The 18,379-nt window shown below is 50.0% G+C and overlaps 1 protein-coding gene across 1 annotated transcript in view; it reads right to left on the minus strand.

The window, feature by feature from the left end:
• ZAN (zonadhesin) overlaps window positions 1–18,379 on the minus strand; it is a 57,980-nt gene that overhangs the window by 9,212 nt on the left and 30,389 nt on the right. Inside the window, exons 16-28 of the mRNA XM_081887334.1 lie at window positions 17,752–17,866; window positions 17,485–17,579; window positions 16,207–16,383; window positions 15,431–15,633; window positions 14,878–15,022; window positions 12,698–12,942; window positions 11,820–11,984; window positions 10,660–10,787; window positions 8,898–9,169; window positions 7,063–7,271; window positions 5,819–5,963; window positions 4,858–5,108; window positions 2,829–2,958 (exon numbers count right to left, since the gene is read on the minus strand). Coding sequence (XP_081743460.1) covers window positions 2,829–2,958; window positions 4,858–5,108; window positions 5,819–5,963; window positions 7,063–7,271; window positions 8,898–9,169; window positions 10,660–10,787; window positions 11,820–11,984; window positions 12,698–12,942; window positions 14,878–15,022; window positions 15,431–15,633; window positions 16,207–16,383; window positions 17,485–17,579; window positions 17,752–17,866 — 2,280 coding nt within the window. The remainder of the gene's footprint in view (window positions 1–2,828; window positions 2,959–4,857; window positions 5,109–5,818; window positions 5,964–7,062; window positions 7,272–8,897; window positions 9,170–10,659; window positions 10,788–11,819; window positions 11,985–12,697; window positions 12,943–14,877; window positions 15,023–15,430; window positions 15,634–16,206; window positions 16,384–17,484; window positions 17,580–17,751; window positions 17,867–18,379) is intronic.

An 18,379-nucleotide genomic window follows, 5' to 3' on the forward strand; every position in this document is an offset into this window, starting at 1 on the left:
GACCACAAGATGCACCTGGTTTTTGGAGGAGGAAAACAAGAAAAAAAGTATTCTGAATCTCAGAAGCCAGAACAGCAAGAGGGATCTCTGCGCAGTGAAAGCAGCAATCCATCTTGCTGTTCTGGCTTCTGGGATAGCTGCGCAGCCTGCATTCGCTCCATAAGACGCACACACATTTCCCCTTACTTTTTAGGAGGGAAAAAGTGAGCCTTATAGAGCAAAAAATACGGTAATTTTTTTCTTTATTGAATTTTACAAGAAAAGAAAAAGAAAGAGAACCAAAGAACAATACATAACACTGTAAACACGTTTATATAGAAGCTTTCCAAAATGCAGACTAAAGGACAAAAGAAAAGTAGAAGAAAAATACTTTTCATAACCAATATTACCAAATTCGTGCTTCAAACATTACAATATATTAATCCTAGTTAAAATATTATAAAAGACTTCCACCGCATTCACTGCACCTCTCTTAGTTATCTTGCTCGCCTTTACATCTGTTCTTCAATTATTTTCCTTCCTTAGGTTCTTTCCTATACATATTCCGATTTTGAAAGCCTTTTCTGTACCCAACACCTGTTCTACAACTTCGATGTGCAGCCATTTATGTACAGCCGGAATCCATTCCGGAAGTCCGTTCGACTTCTAAAAAGTACAGAAACCAAATTGCATGTTGTGATTGGCTGCAGGAAGTTCCTGCAGCCAATCAGATTCCACGGAAGCCCCATCAGACGTTTGGGTTCCAAAGGAACATTCGCAAACCAGAACAATAGCTTCTGGGTTTCCGGTGTTTGGGAACCAAAACGTCCGAGTTCCAGGGCGTTCAGGATCCAAGGTACGGCTGTATTCATTTGATTCCTGCATTGCAGGGGGTTAGTCTAGATGGCTCTTAGGGGGTCCCTTTCAACTCTAGAATTCTATGGTTTTTAACTATTTTAACAAAATAGTTTGCCAGTTGAACAGTTTTGCCTGAGCTGGGTGAAACAGCACCCCTGCCCTTAAACCTACCGTACTCTGAGATGCTGCCTGCCACTATAATGAATTGGAAAAAAAAGCTGAAATATACATTTATAAAGAAACCAGAGGCTTGGAATTGCCCAAGAAAGATGTTAAATTATTTTTGTATGCCACAACTGCTGCTCGTATTTTGTTAGCTAAAAAGTGGAAAACCCAAGAATTAACAACGATAGAAGAATGGCAGATGAAGATGATGGATTTTTCGGAGCTAGCCGACCTGACCAGAAGAGTCTGCGACCAGAAGGAGGAGGAGTACCAGGAAGACTGGATTAAATTTAAGGATTATTTAGTTAAATTAACTGGAAACAGCTTGCAGATACTTAATTGGCTTAGGACTTTATTTATGTTAAGTGATGAATTAATATGTTTAATTTCATAAGGCGAAGATTTAAGGATGTTAATGTTTAAGTTAAATTTTATAAGAACTGTGATTTGGAAAACCGTTAAAAGGATATGCAATGAAATTCAACCAAGGGGATGCGAGGAAGTCACTTAACAATGTTAATAAGTGTAATTTTTAATAAGGCTATGGTTTATGTTTGTTTGTCTTATGTGTTTGTTTGTTTGTTTGTTTGTTTGTTTGTTTATAATAGTGTGAAAACCAATATTTTATTTTTTTTTGGAAAAAAAGAGATGCTGCCTGCCAGAATTGGAGCGAGGCTAGGTTTGTGGCTTCTGGCCCGGCCTGATCCTGGTGGTCCTGAGCAAGCCCCATTACTTTACAGGAGGGATGATGCAGCCCCTTCTCCCCTTGTGCTCATTTATCCTCACCACTTAGAAATGGGAGTGCCTGATCACCTCATCTGTCGCCTGAGAAATCTCTATGTGGGACAAGAAGCTACAGTTAGAACTGGGTATGGAACAACTGATTGGTTCAAAATTGAGAAAGGAGTACGACGAGGCTGTATATTATCTCCCTGCTGATTTAACTTATATGGAGAATTCATCATGCGAAAGGCTGGGCTGGATGAATCCCAAACCAGAATTAAAATTGCCAGAAGAAATATCAACAACCTCAGATATGCAGATGACACAACCTTGATGGCAAAAAGTGAGGAGGAATTAAAGAACCTTTTAATGAGGGTGAAAGAGGAGAGCGCAAAATATGGTCTGAAGCTCAACATCAAAAAAACGAAGATCATGGCCACTGGGCCCATCACCTCCTGGCAAATAGAAGGGGAAGAAATGGAGGTAGTGAGAGATTTGACTTTCTTGGGCTCCATGAACACTGCAGATGGTGACAGCAGCCACGAAATTAAAAGACGCCTGCTTCTTGGGAGAAAAGCGATGACAAACCTAGACAGCATCTTAAAAAGCAGAGACATCACCTTGTCAACAAAGGTCCGTATAGTTAAAGCTCTGGTTTTCCCAGCAGTGATGTATGGAAGTGAGAGCTGGACCATCAAGAAGGCTGATCACCGAAGAATGGATGCTTTTGAATTCTGGTGCTGGAGGAGACTCTGGAGAGTCCCATGGACTGCAAGAAGATCAAACCTCTCCATTCTGAAGAAAATCAGCCCTGAGTGCTCACTGGAAGGACAGATCCTGAAGCGGAGGCTCCAAGACTTTGGCCACCTCATGAGAAGAGAAGACTCCCTGGAAAAGACCCTGATGTTGGGAAAGATGGAGGGCGCAAGGAGAAGGGGACGACGGAGGACGAGATGGTGGGACAGTGTTCTCAAAGCTATGGGCATGAGTCTGACCAAACTGCGGGAGGCAGTGGAAGACAGGAGTGCCTGGCGTGCTCTGGTCCAGGGGGTCACGAAGAGGCGGACACAACTAAACGACTCAACAACAACAACAATCCTCACCACCAAAATCCTGGCCGTCGAAGTAAACGGAGAGCCCAAAGTCCGTTTCCACGCAGATGGTGCGGCCTCTCTGGGTGATCTGGAGCCCGTCCCGGGGCGAGTACGGGGTGGTGACCATCACACCATTTACCTGGAAAGGGCAATCGAAAAGGCGAAAGATTTATACGATCTGAGGAGAAGCCAGAGTATGTAGAAAAGCGGGATAGAGATAAGATATATGTTGGAAAATATTTTAAAGGTTCGCTATCTATGCTAACATTCGATTGACGTTGGAGAGAGACTGAGTTGAGAAATAAGACCAAGGGTACATGTTGATATAGGAATGTATTAGATAAAATGTAAAGAAATATACAATAATAAGAGTACATTCATTTGTAAAAAAAGGAATATACAACGGGATAGACAGGAAGTCCAATGTGTTGGTACATAGATGATTTTGGAATAGTTTTTTGTCCTTGTTTCTTTTCTTCAGGTATATAAACTGCGTACATAAACTTTGTATACATGCTGAAATTATATTATAATAAGCCTTGCGATGTAATATGATAATGTTTACCGATGTAAAATAAGAACGTTAATAAATAAATAAAACTCCAAAAAAGAACCAGATAGAGAAAGGTTCTTTCCCCCCCTCCCTCTCTCGTAACACTACAACACGGGTAGGCAAACTAAGGCCCAGGGGCCAGATCCGGCCCAATCGCCTTCTCAATCCGGCCTGCAGACGTTCTCGGAATCAGTGTGTTTTTACATGAGTAGAATGTGTCCTTATATTTAAAATGCACCTCTGGGTTATTTGTGGGGCCTGCCTGGTGTTTTTACCGTATTTTTCGCTCTATAAGACTCACTTTTTCCCTCCTAAAAAGTAAGGGGAAATGTGTCTGCGTCTTATGGAGCAAATGCAGGCTTGGCGGGCTATCCCAGAAGCCAAAACAGCAAGAGGGATCACTGCTTTCGCTGTGCAGCGATCCCTCTTGCTATTCAGAATATATTTTTTCCTTGTTTTCCTTCTCTAAAACTAGGTGCGTCTTATGGTCGGGTACATCTTATTGAGCGAAACATACGGTACGTGAGTAGAATGTGTCCTTTTAGTTAAAATGCACCTCTGGATTATTTGTGAGGCATAGGAATTCGTTCATTTAGGTTTTTTTTCAAAATATAGTCCGGCCCCCCACAAGGTCTGAGGGACAGTGGACTGGCCCCCCGGCTCAAAACGTTTGCTGACCTCTGCACTAGAACTTGCGGGGTTCCCATTAAGCCGCATGTTGGACAATTTAGGACAGATAGTTAAACTACAGAACTCCCTGCCACCAACATAAAGGTAAAGGGACCCCTGACCATTAGGTCCAGTCGTGGCCGACTCTGGGGTTGCGGCGCTCATCTCGCTTTACTGGCCAAGGGAGCCGGCGTCCAGCTTCCGGGTCATGTGGCCAGCAGGACTAAGCTGCTTCTGGTGAACCAGAGCAGCGCACAGAAACACCGTTTACCTTCCTGCCAGAGTGGTACCTATTTATCTACTTGCACTTTGACGTGCTTTTGAACTGCTAGGTTGGCAGGAGCAGGGACCAAGCAACAGGAGCTCACCCCATCGCGGGGATTCGAACCCCCAACCTTCTGATCGGCAAGTCCTAGGCTCAGTGGTTTAACCCACAGCGCCACCCGCGTCCCATTGCACCAACATAGATGGCTTCAAAAGAGGACTGGGCAAATCCATGGAGGAGGAGAGGGCTATCAGTGGCTCCTAGCCAGCATCCTGTCCCCACAGTGGCCCTTCCCCTCCACAAATCTGTCTGATCCTCTTTTAAAGCCAACTAAGTTAGTGGCTCCAGTGGCAAGGAGTTCCACAGTGAACTGTGGAAAGATGGACTTCCTTTTATCTGTCTGGAATATTCCAATGTTCGGCTTCTCATACGACATCAGTGTTTAAGAGCAGGAGGAGGTGGAAATGAGGGTCCTCATTTGCTCAGGAGGCAAGTGATCTGCCGGAAGGGACCCCCCAAAAAAGCCTCGCAGGGTTTTCCATGTCTCTCACCGCCATCTTCCTCCCCTGCAACAACTGGATGCTGTAGCCGTACACCTCGACGTAGACCTCGCGCAGGAAGGAGAAGCTCTGGAAAGGGAAGCGGCGGCGGTTCCTGCCCGCCACGGAGAGGGGTTCGAGAGACTCCGGAAGGTCAGCCAGAGTCCTGGTCAAGGTGTAAGTGGAGCGCCCCTGGAAGTGGTGGGCGAAGTTGTCGAAAGTGTTGTAGTGGGGGTCTCCGGAAATCACGCACTGGTGGAATCCTGGGAAGAAGGAGAGCCAAGTTAGGAAAGTAAAAAGTTTCGGGTGAGCATTCTGCACATGCTCAGAGGAAACGTCCTTACTGCGTCTCGAGGCCAAGCCCTGCATTGCTATTTTTCAAAGAATAATAATAATAATAATAATTTGTTATTTATAGCCCGCCCATCTGGCTGGGTTTCCCCAGCCACTCTGGGCAGCTTCCAACGCAATATTAAAATACAGTAATGCCTCAAACATTAAAAGCTTCCCTAAACAGGGCTGCCTTCAGATGTCATCTAAAAGTCTGGTAGTTGCTGTTCTCTTTGACATCTGATGGGAGGGAGTTCCACAGGGCAGGTGCCACCACCGAGAAGACCCTCTGCCTGGTTCCCTGTAACTTGGCTTCTCGCAGGGAGGGAACCGCCAGAAGGCCCTCGGAGCTGGACCTCAGTGTCCAGGCTGAGCAATGGGGGTGGAGAAGCTTCTTCAAAATGATATTTGGGGGTGGTGGAATGCAAAAATGATTTTAATACGACCAACTGATATCCCTAAACATAAACCATATTTTATTTTATATGAACCAGCTCTAAACTGGTACCATGCAGGTATCTCGGATTGACATTCCCATCAGCCCTACCTGTACTTTTCCTCAAAAATCTGAAGCCTATATCACTGACAACCTTTCTCCGCCATCTCAGCCCCTTTCCCACTGCTGCCCCCGCTTCCCACTCACTGGTTGGGCGGCAGTAGTGAAGCCCCGCAGTGCTGAGGGCGCACACGGACCCATCCAGGCACCGGAAGGACTGGCAGGTGATCTTTCCGTTCCCGATGCAGGTGCAGCGTTCGTGGCAATTGGCCGTCACCCAGGTTTCTCCAGGCTGCAAAGGGAGAAGGGAGGCGGTTAGGGGACTGCGTCAAGACCTGTCCCCAACTCTCCAAGGTAGGTGTTATGTACTAAGTTGAATAGGATCCAAAATGCAACAGTCTGATTGGTCCTAGAACAATAGGATCCAGAATGCAGCAGTCTGATTGGTCCTAGAACAATAGGATTCAGAATGCAGCAGTCTAATTGGTCCTAAACAATAGGATCCAGAATGCAGCAGTCTGATTGGTCCTAGAACAATAGGATTCAGAATGCAGCAGTCTGATTGGTCCTAGAACAATAGGATCCAGAATGCAGGTCTGATTGGTTCTAGAACAATAGGATCCAAAATGCAGCAGTCTGATTGGCCCTAGAACAATAGGATCCAGAATGCAGCAGTCTGATTGGCCCTAGAACAATAGGATCCAGAATGCAGCAGTCTGATTGGTCCCAGAACAATAGGATTCAGAATGCAGCAGTCTGATTGGCCCTAGAACAATAGGATCCAGAATGCAGCTGTCTGATTGGTCCCAGAACAATAGGATTCAGAATGCAGCAGTCTGATTGGTCTGCAGGAGCCTTCCAATCCAGCTCCAGGTGGAAGTGAATCTGCAACCTGATTGGCCTACAGGAGAATCCCGGAATTAGCCAATCATGTGGGGCCCACTGTGTAAATAATGTATATAAAGCAGACATTCTGGGGGAACTTCCATTCCTCCTCACCACTATGAGCTGAATAAAGAGCATGAAATCCACTCTCGACTCCGAGTATATTTCAGTAGGTCATGTTCCTCCCATCGCCCAACAGAGGCTTGACCTCAAAACATCACATTTAATAAATGATTTGCAGAAGCTATTGTGAGAGTGGCAGCTTCTTCGTTATCTGGACTTCTTCGTTATCTGGACTTCTTTGTCTGGCTTCTCTTAGGAGCATCAGCCCGACGGCAACCAAGCCCCATGTTCTGCACTACTATTCCCATCAGCCCCAGACCCTTAATCTGAGGGTCCTGTGTTCGAGTCTCACACTGGGCAAAAAATCCCTGCGTTGCGACTCTTACAATTCTACAGCTGCCGGCCGGCTGCTGCGACCATGCTGGGAGTCCCCTTCCACTTACGTTGTAGTACTCGTTCTGGGTGCTCAGGCACCCGCAGTCCCGCATCAAGACGCAGCTGTCGTCGCTCAGCACGTAGCCCCGGTCGCAGGCGCACCCCTCCACGCAGGTCGTGGGGCGCTGGCAGCTGGCTGGGGCGTAGAGGTTGGAGCAGGTGGCCGGGCAGGGAGAGGAGCACTCGGTGTAGTGGCTGTGAGCCGGGCAGGGCAGGGCTGCAGGGGGAGGAAGGGGGAGGCGGGGAAGAGGAGACGGCGGCTTTTAGGAACAGAGGTATTTTCTACGTACAGCAGCAAAGGAAGAACATATCAGCGTGGCTCTTTTAGGTGCTAATAGGTCACTTTTCCCAGAAATCAGCTGGGAGCAGGGGTTTGCTATGGCACCCACTCCTTACGATGAGAGCACTCTTATACTGCAGCTTTCCTCCCAAGGAACCTTGGGAACTGTAGTTCAGGGTGCTGAGCTCACCGAACTACAGTTCCCAGCACCCTCAACAAAAATAGTTTTTATTCATTTCTTGATTGATTGTATACCCCTCCCTCCAAAAAACACCCCTGGGAACTATATTTTATCAGGGGCAATGACCACACCGAGCTGCAATTCCCAGCGCCCTCAACAATTTGATTGACTGATTGAGTTACAATAAAAAACATTGTTTCATCCAGTGATCTCAGGGGTGCCAGACACAGTATATTTCAGCCCCCAAACGCCTGGGTTATTTCTACATTTCCTTGGATTTCCCATGACTGTTAAAAGTGTTTTAATAGTGCTTTAAATGTTCTGTGGAGCCGTGACCTTTAATAGTACCAGACCACCCACCAATGCCCAGGATCTACAATATTAATTAAAAGTCAGACCCATGCAGCAATAAAAGTCCCCTGCCTCTTTAATTAAGATTCCTGCTTTCAGGTTCAGCTTCCGCAATTGCTTCTAGCTTGGCAGCAAGGGTTCTCCATGAGAAACCCTTTTAGCAGCTCATCAAATGGCCCTGAGCTTGCAAGCCTCTGGAGCGAGGCCTCCTCACTGTTAGAATTCCTGCTCCATGATTGCAGTCATGGGATTGTTGTCTATCACATGACGGTATATGTTTTGACTCCAGGAGACAGGATGTTTGTGTTCCTGTGTTCCGTGAAGTGGGACTATTGTCCTTTTTTCTTTTTCTCTTTGCTCTCTGATGCTGCTAGAGAGAGAGGGAGCCATGTTGCAGTGCTCCGTGTGTGTTTATATGTAAATAAAGTAGATTAGCCAAAATGATAGGGACGCGGGTGGCGCTGTGGGTTAAACCACAGAGCCTAGGTCTTGCCGATCAGAAGGGGTTCGAATCCCCGCCACGGGGTGAGCTCCCGTTGCTCGGTCCCTGCTCCTGCCCACCTAGCAGTTCGAAAGCACGTCAACTGCAAGTAGATAAATAGGTACCACTCCGGTGGGAAGGTAAGCGGTGTTTCCGTGCGCTGCTCTGGTTCGCCAGAAGCGGCTTAGTCCTGCTGGCCACATGACCTGGAAGCTGTACGCCGGCTCCATCGGCCAATAAAGCGAGATGAGCGCTGCAGCCCCAGAGTCGGCCATGACCGGACCTAATGGTCAGGGGTCCCTTTACCTAACCAAAATGCTGAGTTGCTAAGGTCTGTCATGCAAGAACTGCGCAAACTCTGCGGATCCGTGTCAGTTGGCATCGGTCGCTATGATGTTCGGGCTGAAGAAACCTTTTGAAGCTCCCGATCGATCGACCAGGAGGAAGAGAACATGCCAGTCGGGCATGTGTCTCTGCCAGGGGTCCTACTGGAGTGTAGGCTGAACTCCTGACACTCAGTGTGAGGTGCTTTGGAGGGCCTTTGACTCACGGCAGAAGGTGCTGTTCCTCCACGAGATGCTGTCCACGCCTTGGCTCTTGCAGGCCTCCACGTAGGACTGGATGTTGTCGCAGAGCACGGAGGCCATGCCCTGGTACTCGCACATGTCGTACAGGCAGTTCTGGAAGAAGGGCTGGGGGTCGATGGTGCCGTGGCAGGGCTGGTACTTGGGCCCCAGGATCTCACGGCACTGGCCGCGAAGGCGCTCCATCTCCTGGGCCGAGCAGGGGGGCTCCAGGTCTTCGCGGTTGTCTGGCTGGCAGCTGGGGGCAGAAGGAGGGGGCGAGGGTGTTGTTTGTTCATTTTACATCTAACAGAACCGTAGGGTTGGAAGGGACCCCCAAGGGCCATCTAGACCAACCCTGCCCAGCAATGCAGGAATGACAGCTAAAGAATTTGAACCCCACCTATTCTCCCCCAAGGAGCTTAGGGGTTCTCCCCATTTTATTCTCGCAATGACCCTGCAAGGGAGGTAAGGCTGAGGGTCATCCAGGGAGCTTCATGGTGACCGAGTGGAGATTCGAACCCTGCTCCCTCCCAGGTCCTAGTTTGACCCTCTGACGGATGGGAGAGGGAAAGACCTGGTCTGGGAAGAACTTAACTCGCCTGTCATTAATCACACAACATAGATGATAACGTAGGGGAAAGCTTTCTGTCAAAGAATCATAGGGTTGTTGGCAGGGACCCCCAGCGGTCATCTAGCCCAACCCCCTGAAATGGAGGAATCGCAGCTAAAAAATCCCTTGCAGATGGCTGTCCATCCTCTACGTAAAGTAGAGAACCACCACCTTCCAAGGGAGTCTGAAAGTTCTTCCTAATGTCTAGTCGGAATCGCCTTCCTTGTAACTTTTAAGCCATCCTGTAGCAGGAAAAAACAAGCGTGATCCATCTTCCGTGTGTTGTCCCTTCAGAGTTTTGAAGGTGGCTATCCTATCCCCTCTCAGTCTACTGCTCTCTAGACTAAAAATACCCAACTCCTTCCACTGTTCTTCATCAGGCCCTGGGTCACCTTGGTCGTCCTTGTGGCAGCCATTTTGTGTTTCGCCACCGCCACAGCGGCATTTTGTGACTGCCGCCCGCGGCAACCTCCTCAAAACCCTCGTTGTGCACACGGGCCCTCAAAGGCAGCCCAAGGGAGTTAATAATAATAATAATAATAAATTTTATTCATACCCCGCCCATAGCTGTCAACAGTCCCTTATTTGGCGGGACAGTCCCTTATCCCAGTGCCGTGTCCCGCTGCTGTCCCTTATTGATGATGTCCCTTAAATTTCCCGGGTTTCAAAGGAAGCAGCTCTTCTCCCTCCCTCCCTGCCGGCCCGGGAGGAGGGAGGCTCCAACTGGGTTGCTTGGCTGCGTTGCTCACCCAATAAGGAGTCTGAGAACGACTGGGGGGTGGAGCTTGCATGCCTTGTGCCAATCAAATCGGCTGCGTTGCCTGGGGACTCGCCTTTGCTCAGCGCTTCCCAGCGGAGAGGTGATGGTGGTTTTCCTTGCTGCATCCCCTTTGCCGGGTTGCTGCACTGTGGGAACCACCGCTCGAGGCTTCGTTTGGCTGGTGGCTGGGCTTTCTGAGGGGCTCAGAAGTTGAACATACCTGTGCCCTGAAAATCCCTTATTTTGGCTGCTGATCCCTTCTTTTTGAGGCTACTGGTCCCTTATTTTCAAATCTGTAAGTTGACAGCTATGAGGTCCCCGCCCTCCCTGGCCAGAGTGCTCTAGGCCGCGCCATCGCACGCCCCTGCCTCCTCACCCTGGGTCAGCGTCTCCCGGTGCCTTCCAGCTGTTTCCAAACTGACTGGCGTTGGTGGCCAAGTGCCCGTTCGGCATCAGGAGGTCATCTCCGCTCTGGTTGTTGAAGCTGCCGCACATCCCACACACCTGGGGACAAGAAGGGGGAAGTTATGGCCTTTGTGCAGGACGCATTAAATCGGCAGGGAGATGGAAAACCAACAGGGAGGCTCTCGGGGCGCAGGTGGGATCCAGAAATCATTTAGACTTGGAGACAAAAGCAGGTTTGTCCCTGTTTCCCATGGGTTTCTGATAGCTTTAAGGAGCAGGTTTTCACGGGCGGAAATGGTGGGCCGAAAGAAAAAGTGCTTGGAAACAGACCGGAAAAGTCTAAAGCGCAGAGGAAAAATTGTGTAGGTGCCCAGGATGATAAACAAAGCAAAACTGGTCAAAAAAAGATGGCGAGGGGGTTTCAGAGGGGAAGGGGCATGCGATAGGGAGAAGGAGAGGGTCAAAGGGATAGGTGGGCTGGGTGACCAGCTACATATGGAGGTAAAACTTAAACACATTGCAGGACTCCCCAAAAATAGGCCAGAGGCAATTGTACTTCATCCAGCAGAGCTCTACTGCTACTGAAGGCAAATGAGCATAATGGCCACAAATCCAACACATCCAGGATTGGCACTGTCCATAAAAAATCCAGTTGCAGCAAACCTCAAACTTACAACTTATAAGAAGACTAAAACGTAGCACTATATACAGAACAGGACACCACACCAGAAGGAGAAGAGATACAAAAAGAAAGTGAAACCCAGGCTCCTTCTGGCCTGACGATTATAGTCAGCGTGACCGTGACAGACTGATAATAGAAGCTGTACTCAGCTTCTCGGAAGGTATATAACCCAAACAAGAACCTTCTTTCACACAGAGAAGAAACCTTCCAGAACCCTCTTGAATTCAGCAGAACAGGATGGATCTCTACACATCAGATCAATACTTTTTGGACGAAGAAATGCAAACTGACACTGGGAATGCAGGTAAGAACGCAAGAACAGGATGCTGGATCAGGCCCACAGCCCCTCTAGCAGGATCTGAGCACAAGAGCAACTCTCCCTTCCTGGGGTTTCCAGCAACTGGCCTTCGGAAGCAGAGCGCAGCCATCGCGGCTGAGTGGCCAGTTACCTTGTCAAAGTAAGTCCCAGGCAGCTGGATCTCCAGGTGATGGTTTCCGTCAAACTTGACCACCAGCCCGAAATTGGTCTCCAGGACCACGTAGATCCCGCTGGTGGTGATGGAGACGCCAGGAATGCGGCCCTCCACGGGGGTCCGGACACGTTGGCCATCTATCTGTGGTGAGACGAGAGATCGAGGTGGAACGAGGCTGTCTTCATTCATTCCTGTACATCTATATCCCATCTCCCCACCACCCAATAATTTGTTTAATCCCCTTTTAAAGCACCTTTTAAAGCAGGGACATGGGTGGCACTGTGGGTTAAACCACAGAGCCTAGGATTTGCTCCCGTTGCTCGGTCCCGGCTCCTGCCAACCCTAGCATTTCGAAAGCACGTCAAAGTGCAAGTAGATAAATAGGTACCACTCCGGCGGGAAGGTAAACGGCGTTTCCGTGCACTGCTCTGGTTCGCCAGAAGCGCCTGAGTCCTGCTGGCCACATGACCCGGAAGCTGTACGCCAGCTCCCTCGGCCAGTAAAGCGAGATGTGTGCCGCAACTCCAGAGTTGGTCACGACTGAACCTAACGGTCAGGGGTCCCTTTACCCTTTACCTTTATATCCCCACCACCCAATAATTTATTTAATCCCCTTTTAAAGCCATCTAGATTTGCGGTCATCACTGCCTCCTGTGGCAGGGAGTTCCATAGTTTAGCTACGCACCGTGTGAAGAATGACTTTCTTTTTTACCTGTCCTGAACCTTCCGACGTTTGACATCCTCCACAGGAGCCCTCCCTGCCCCTCATAAAAAGAAAGCGACCTTGCAGACACCCCCCCACCTCACAAACGACCTCTGCTTCTGCCCTCCCGCATTCAGGCAAGCTCCCTTACCAGCACCCGCCGACTTTTCTGCAGGGTGATTGTGGCTCCGGCGACCTCCACGGTCACGAGGCGGAGGTAGGAGGCTTCGGGCTGGCCCCGCTCCTCGTTCTTGGCGGTGATGTTGAAGGCTGGGAGGCGGGGGTCGCTGTGGCACAGCGTCACCAAGGTGTAAGTGCAGGTGCCCATGAAGGAGACCATGGTGCCATCGAAAGTGTAGTAGTGGGGGTCGCCGGCCACGTGGCAGGCAGCCACTCCTGGAGGACAAAGGGAGGGGGGTCAGGGAAACAGGCGTCGGCCCCCTTCTCTTATTACCGTATTTTTCGCCCTATAGGACGCACTTTTCCCCCTCCAAAAATGAAGGTGAAATGTGTGTGCGTCCCATGGGGCGAATGCAGGCTTTTGCTGAAGCCTGGAGAGCAAGAGGGGTCGGTGCGCACCGACCCCTCTCACTCTCCAGGCTTCAGGAGAGCTGCAGCGCCTGCCCCACAAGTTCGGGGGACAGCGGGGAGGCGGAACGCCGCCATCCCGCTGTCTCCCGATGTGGTTTGGAGGCTGACGGTGGGGAGACGCGTGCTTCTCCCTGCCGCCAGCCCCGCAAGCTCCGGGGACAGCGGGGAGGTGCAGCGCGTCTTCCCGCTGTCCCCAGACCTGGTCTGCAGGCGGGCGGCAGAGAGAAGAGCGCTTCTCCCTGCCGCCAGCCCCGCAAGCTCCGGGGACAGCGGGGAGGTGCAGCGCGTCCTCCCGCTGTCCCCGGACCTGATCTGCAGGCGGACGGCGGGGAGAAGAGCGATTCTCCCTGCTGCCGGTCCCACAAGCATCTGGGGGGGGGGGGAATAAAAATGTTTTTCTTTATTTCCCCCCAAAAAAACTTGGTGCGTCCTATGGGGCGAGAAATACAGTATGTTTATCTGTATTATTTAGAGTATGCATGTCTGATGAAGCCCAGCAGGGCAAAACAAGGTATTATTCCAGGAATCCTTGTCTTAAGTTCTTTCGCCTGATACCTGCATGCAGCAACTATATTTTGCAAAGGCATATGTGGAACATTACTTTGCTGCAGGGATCCGTTGTCCAGCGGACGCAGCTGGCTCTGGTGTGGTGGTCAGGTGGGATTGCTAGGAGGAATTATGCAAAATGCAGCAAGCCATTGTGTCAGCAATGAAAGCATGGCCTTGACTGGGTTCGAGTCATTGACAATAATTTCTGATCAAATCCCACAAGCCTCTCCACCTGTGCCCCGTTTTCTCTACTGTCCATTTCTCTATGCCTGACAGGCACATATAAGCATTCTGAAACACAGACCGGTTGCTTCACCAGGCATCCTGGGCCATAAAGGTAGGAGGTAACTTTGATGTAGCTTTTGTTAATCTTTAGGTAGATACTATCTGATCGCCCACCTATCTGATCTGATCCTATCTGATCTCTGAAGAATTGATGCTTTTGAATTCTGGTGCTGGAGGAGACTCTTGAGAGTCCCATGGACTGCAAGAAGATCCAACCTCTCCATTTGGAAAGAAATCAGCCCTGAGTGCTCACTGGAAGGACAGATCGTGAAGCTGAGGCTCCAAGACTTTGGCCACCTCAGGAGAAGAGAAGACTCCCTGGAAAAGACCCTGATGTTGGGAAAGATGGAGGGCACAAGGAGAAGGGGACGACAGAGGACGAGATGGTTGGGCAGTGATCTGGAAGCGACCAGCATGAGTTTGACCAAACTGCGGGAGGCAGTGGAAGACAGGAGGGCCTCGCGTGCTCTGGTCCAGGGGGTCACGAAGAGGCGGACATGACAAAACGACCAAACAACAACAGATACTATCTTTCCTTGTCTGTCCTTCCTTTCCTGTTCCCTGCCTGTTTATGACCTCCGGGGTTTGCTGAATGCATTCCTCCTTGATTCCTGTTTTATTTAGCCTGAACATGTAGGCATGCTCCAAGTAGTCTTTGTAGTTAAAATAATTTCTCTGATCTAACTTTGTACCTACCTGGTAGTTTTTTTGAAATGCTCAGAGGAAATCTGATTGGTTCTTACAAGTGCTGTGTTAAAAGTTCTTTTGTGAATAAAACGACCTGGGCCGAGGGGTGGAGAGGATTATTATTGGCACTTCCTCCCAGAGTCTTTCTGGCCAAGCCTTCCTTTGCCTTCGGAACGCAACGCTCTGGGAAGGAGGCCAGGAGAGAAAAGGGGGCCTTACCGGTGTCTTGGCAACCCAGGAGCCCCTCGACGGGCTGACACTCCTGGATGGGGCTGCAGCTCCATTCCTCGCAGGTGATGTTGTTGAGAGGGGCACAGGTACAGCGCTGGGTGCAGTTGCTGTTCGCCATCCAGCTCTCACCAACCTGAGGAGCAGGAAGGAGGGAGGGTCAGTGGGGAAAGGACCCAGGTGTCCTGCTGTGAACCCCACCCACCGCCCTCCCCCACCTTGAGGAGCACCCAAGAACCTTCACTTCCAGGACCCTGGAGCAGGTTACACAAAGGATCCCCTGGGTAAGAACAGGTGGATCACTGCTCATGGTTCTGCACCCTACAGGGTGGTGACCCAAAAATGGGTATTTTGGGGAGAAGGGACGCTTGTCTGCCTTGCTTATGCTACTCGCTGAAGCACCATGAGATGAAGGAAGCCAGGAATAAGAGGCGTCTCTTTTCACAAAACCCAGGAATCTTGGGTCGTCTGCAGGAGGCAAACCCCTCTGTCCCCCTCCCTCTCGCCAGAAGGTACTGCCCGCTTGGGTCCCCCCGCTTCTCACCGGATGGTATTGGCCGCCGGGGTCTGTGCAGCCACATTGGCCCAGGGGGACACACTGGTCTCCGCTGAGGACGAAGCCCTCGTTGCAGACACAGCCCTCCACGCAGGGCAGGTCGCAGCTGTTCCGGGAGGGGGGCTCCATGCAGGTGGCAGGGCAGGCTGGGCCACAAGATGTGTAGTTGCTGCCAGGAGGGCAGTTCAGGGCTGGAGGAAGAAGGAAGGAAGGGAGGGAGGGAGGGAGGGAGGGAGGAAGGAAGGAAGGAAGGAAGGAGCAAGCAATGATACTGTCCTCCTTTGAGAAACACATACCTGGACTTGTTTTTATTAATGTCTGCAGGAGACTTTGTGGATATTTAAGTTATAATTAGAAAATTAGAAAGGAAGTTAGATTAGCCTCAGCCAGAGCCAGGGCCTTTTCAGCACTGGCCCCGTCCTGGTGGAACGCTCTGTCTCATGAGACCAGGGCCCTGTGGGATCTGATCTCTTTCCGCAGGGCCTATAAGACAGAGTTGTTCCACCTGGCCTTTGGCTCAGAATCAGTTTGATTCCCTCCCCCTCTTTCTTTTTTTCCTTTCTCCTCCTATGAAGAGATTGCTCCCTAATTGTTTTAATGTTGTATCTTCATCTTTTAAATTGTATTTTAATCAACTTGATTTTATTATGGGTTGCTAGCCGCCCTGAGCCCGGTCTTGGCTGGGGAGGGCGGGTGTTAATAAAAAATTATTATTATTGTTATTGTTATTATTATTATTATATGTAAATGAGAGAAATAATTACGGCAGAAGCTGCTGTTCCTCCAGGCGATGGGAATTCCGGCTTGGGCACACCTATCGGTGTAGGACTGCAGGGCGAAGCAGAGAGAGCCCGTGTCCCCCCCGGTGCCGCAGAGATCGTACACGCAGTTCTGAAATGCCCCCTCAGGGGGAACCTTGTTGTGGCATGGGGCAAACGGACCTAGAGCGAGGAAGGAGAGTTAATGAGTTAGATCCCACACTGGGGGGGCGGGAGGGCTACTGTAAGGTCCCCAAGAATCTGTCCTTCCCTTGCAGAGGACCCAGGAATAATATTTGGAAGGGTACTCCAAAGGTCCTCTAGTCCAGCCCCCTGAAATGCAGGAGTTGCACCTGACAGATCCAACCGCCAACGAAGGAGAGCCCTGCCATCTTTCAAGAGCACCCGTTTTTGCTGCTGAACTTCTCTCCCCGTCAGAACTTCCTTCCTACAGTTTAGTCAAAATCTCCTTTCCTGCAATTTGGATCCATTAGTTCGTGTCCTGGCCTCTGGAGCAGCAGAAAGCAAGCTTGCTCCATCTTCCGCCTCTCCTGATATGCCCCGCGGAGGACCTTAAGGTCCACAAATGACAACATTTTGGAGGTCCCAAGTCGCAAGGAGGTTAGATTGGTCTCAACTAGGGCCAGGGCCTTTTCAGCACTGGCCCCGACTTGGTGGAACGCTCTGTCCCAAGAGACTAGGGCCCTGCGGGGCTTGACATCTTTCTGCAGAGCCTGCAAGACAGAGCTGTTCCGCCTGGCCTTTGGTTTGGACTCGGTCTGACCCTTACATTTCCCTCCCCTTATGGTTTTGATTTATGGGCTACTTTTAAAATGAGGCTGCATTTTAAATTGCATTTTAACCTGTATTTTAAATTGGGTCCCCCCCCCCATTATGTTTTTACTGTAATTTTACTGGGGTTAGCCGCCCTGAGCTAAGTATATATAAAGAAATCATATAATAACATTTTAAAAAATGCATTCAAGGGTGAAACGCTTGGAAAAATGTGTACATTGGTCAAAAATGCATGCAAAATATTTTCTGTTAGTTACTCTTACCCAAAAGGAAAACGATTAAGTTTAATATTTGCAAATTTTCAAGAGGATTAAACAAAAGCTGCTGAGGAGAGAAGGAAGATTGCAAAACCAAGAAACAAGGAGAACAAAAATGGACGTATCTGTCCATCTCTACCTGTAACCTCCCCAAACAACCTGTCTCGAAAGTCCTGGCTCTCCTGTGGGAATGCTTCTAACCAGGTTCCTCTCCAGGGAACCCAAATCTCACCTTGAGGGTCTGTGAGGATCCCGCAACTCGTAGGTTTCTTCGCATCGTCCTCGATGTCCTTGTCACACTGTCCTGGGTCTCCTGAGTTGGTGCAGCTGTGAAATCAGAGGAGAGGGGGATTCCTGGCATTTGCATTGCAGAAGATCTATCTATCCTTACCCTCCCTTGTCAGCCCCCCCCCACCTTGTCTGTGACCCGCTTTCCTCAACTAGGTCGTAGAAATTAAAATGTGGCCCTGGATTTTAGTTCGGACTGTGGCGGACTCACCCTGGGTCTGTGGCGCCCGGGACCTGCCAGCTCTCGCCCAGCTTGTTCACATCGCTTCCGGCCGAGGTGCCATCGGGCATGAGATTGTCATCAGACGGTTGTCCGTTGTAATTCCCTGGAAAAAGAAGAATGCGCAGTGAGGGGCGCAAGGAGAATGGAAGAGAAGAGCTCCCTTCAAAGGCAACGTTCACACCATGCGTTTAAAACACTATAATTGAGGTTGAATCCTGACAAGATTGAAGTACTGTTTTGGGGGACGGGGGGCGAGTGTGGAGGACTCCCTGGTCCTGAATGGGGCAACTGTGGCCCCAAAGGACCAGGTGCGCAGCCTGGGAGTCATTCTGGACTCACCGCTGTCCATGGAGGCGCAGGTCAGTTCTGTGTCCAGGGCAGCTGTCTGCCAGCTCCATCTGGTATGCAGGATGAGACCCTTCCTGCCCATGGACTGTCTAGCCAGAGTGGTGCATGCTCTGGTTATCTCCTGCTTAGACTACTGCCATGCACTCTACGTGGGGCTACTTTTGATGGTGACCTGGAAACTACAACTAATCCAGAATGCGGCAGCCAGACTGGGGACTGGGAGACCACATAACACCGGACTTGAAAGACCTACATTGGCTCCCAGTAC

Source organism: Podarcis melisellensis (genome assembly GCF_964234715.1).
Source record: "Podarcis melisellensis genome assembly, chromosome: 13".
Classification (NCBI taxonomy): Eukaryota; Metazoa; Chordata; class Lepidosauria; order Squamata; family Lacertidae; genus Podarcis; species Podarcis melisellensis.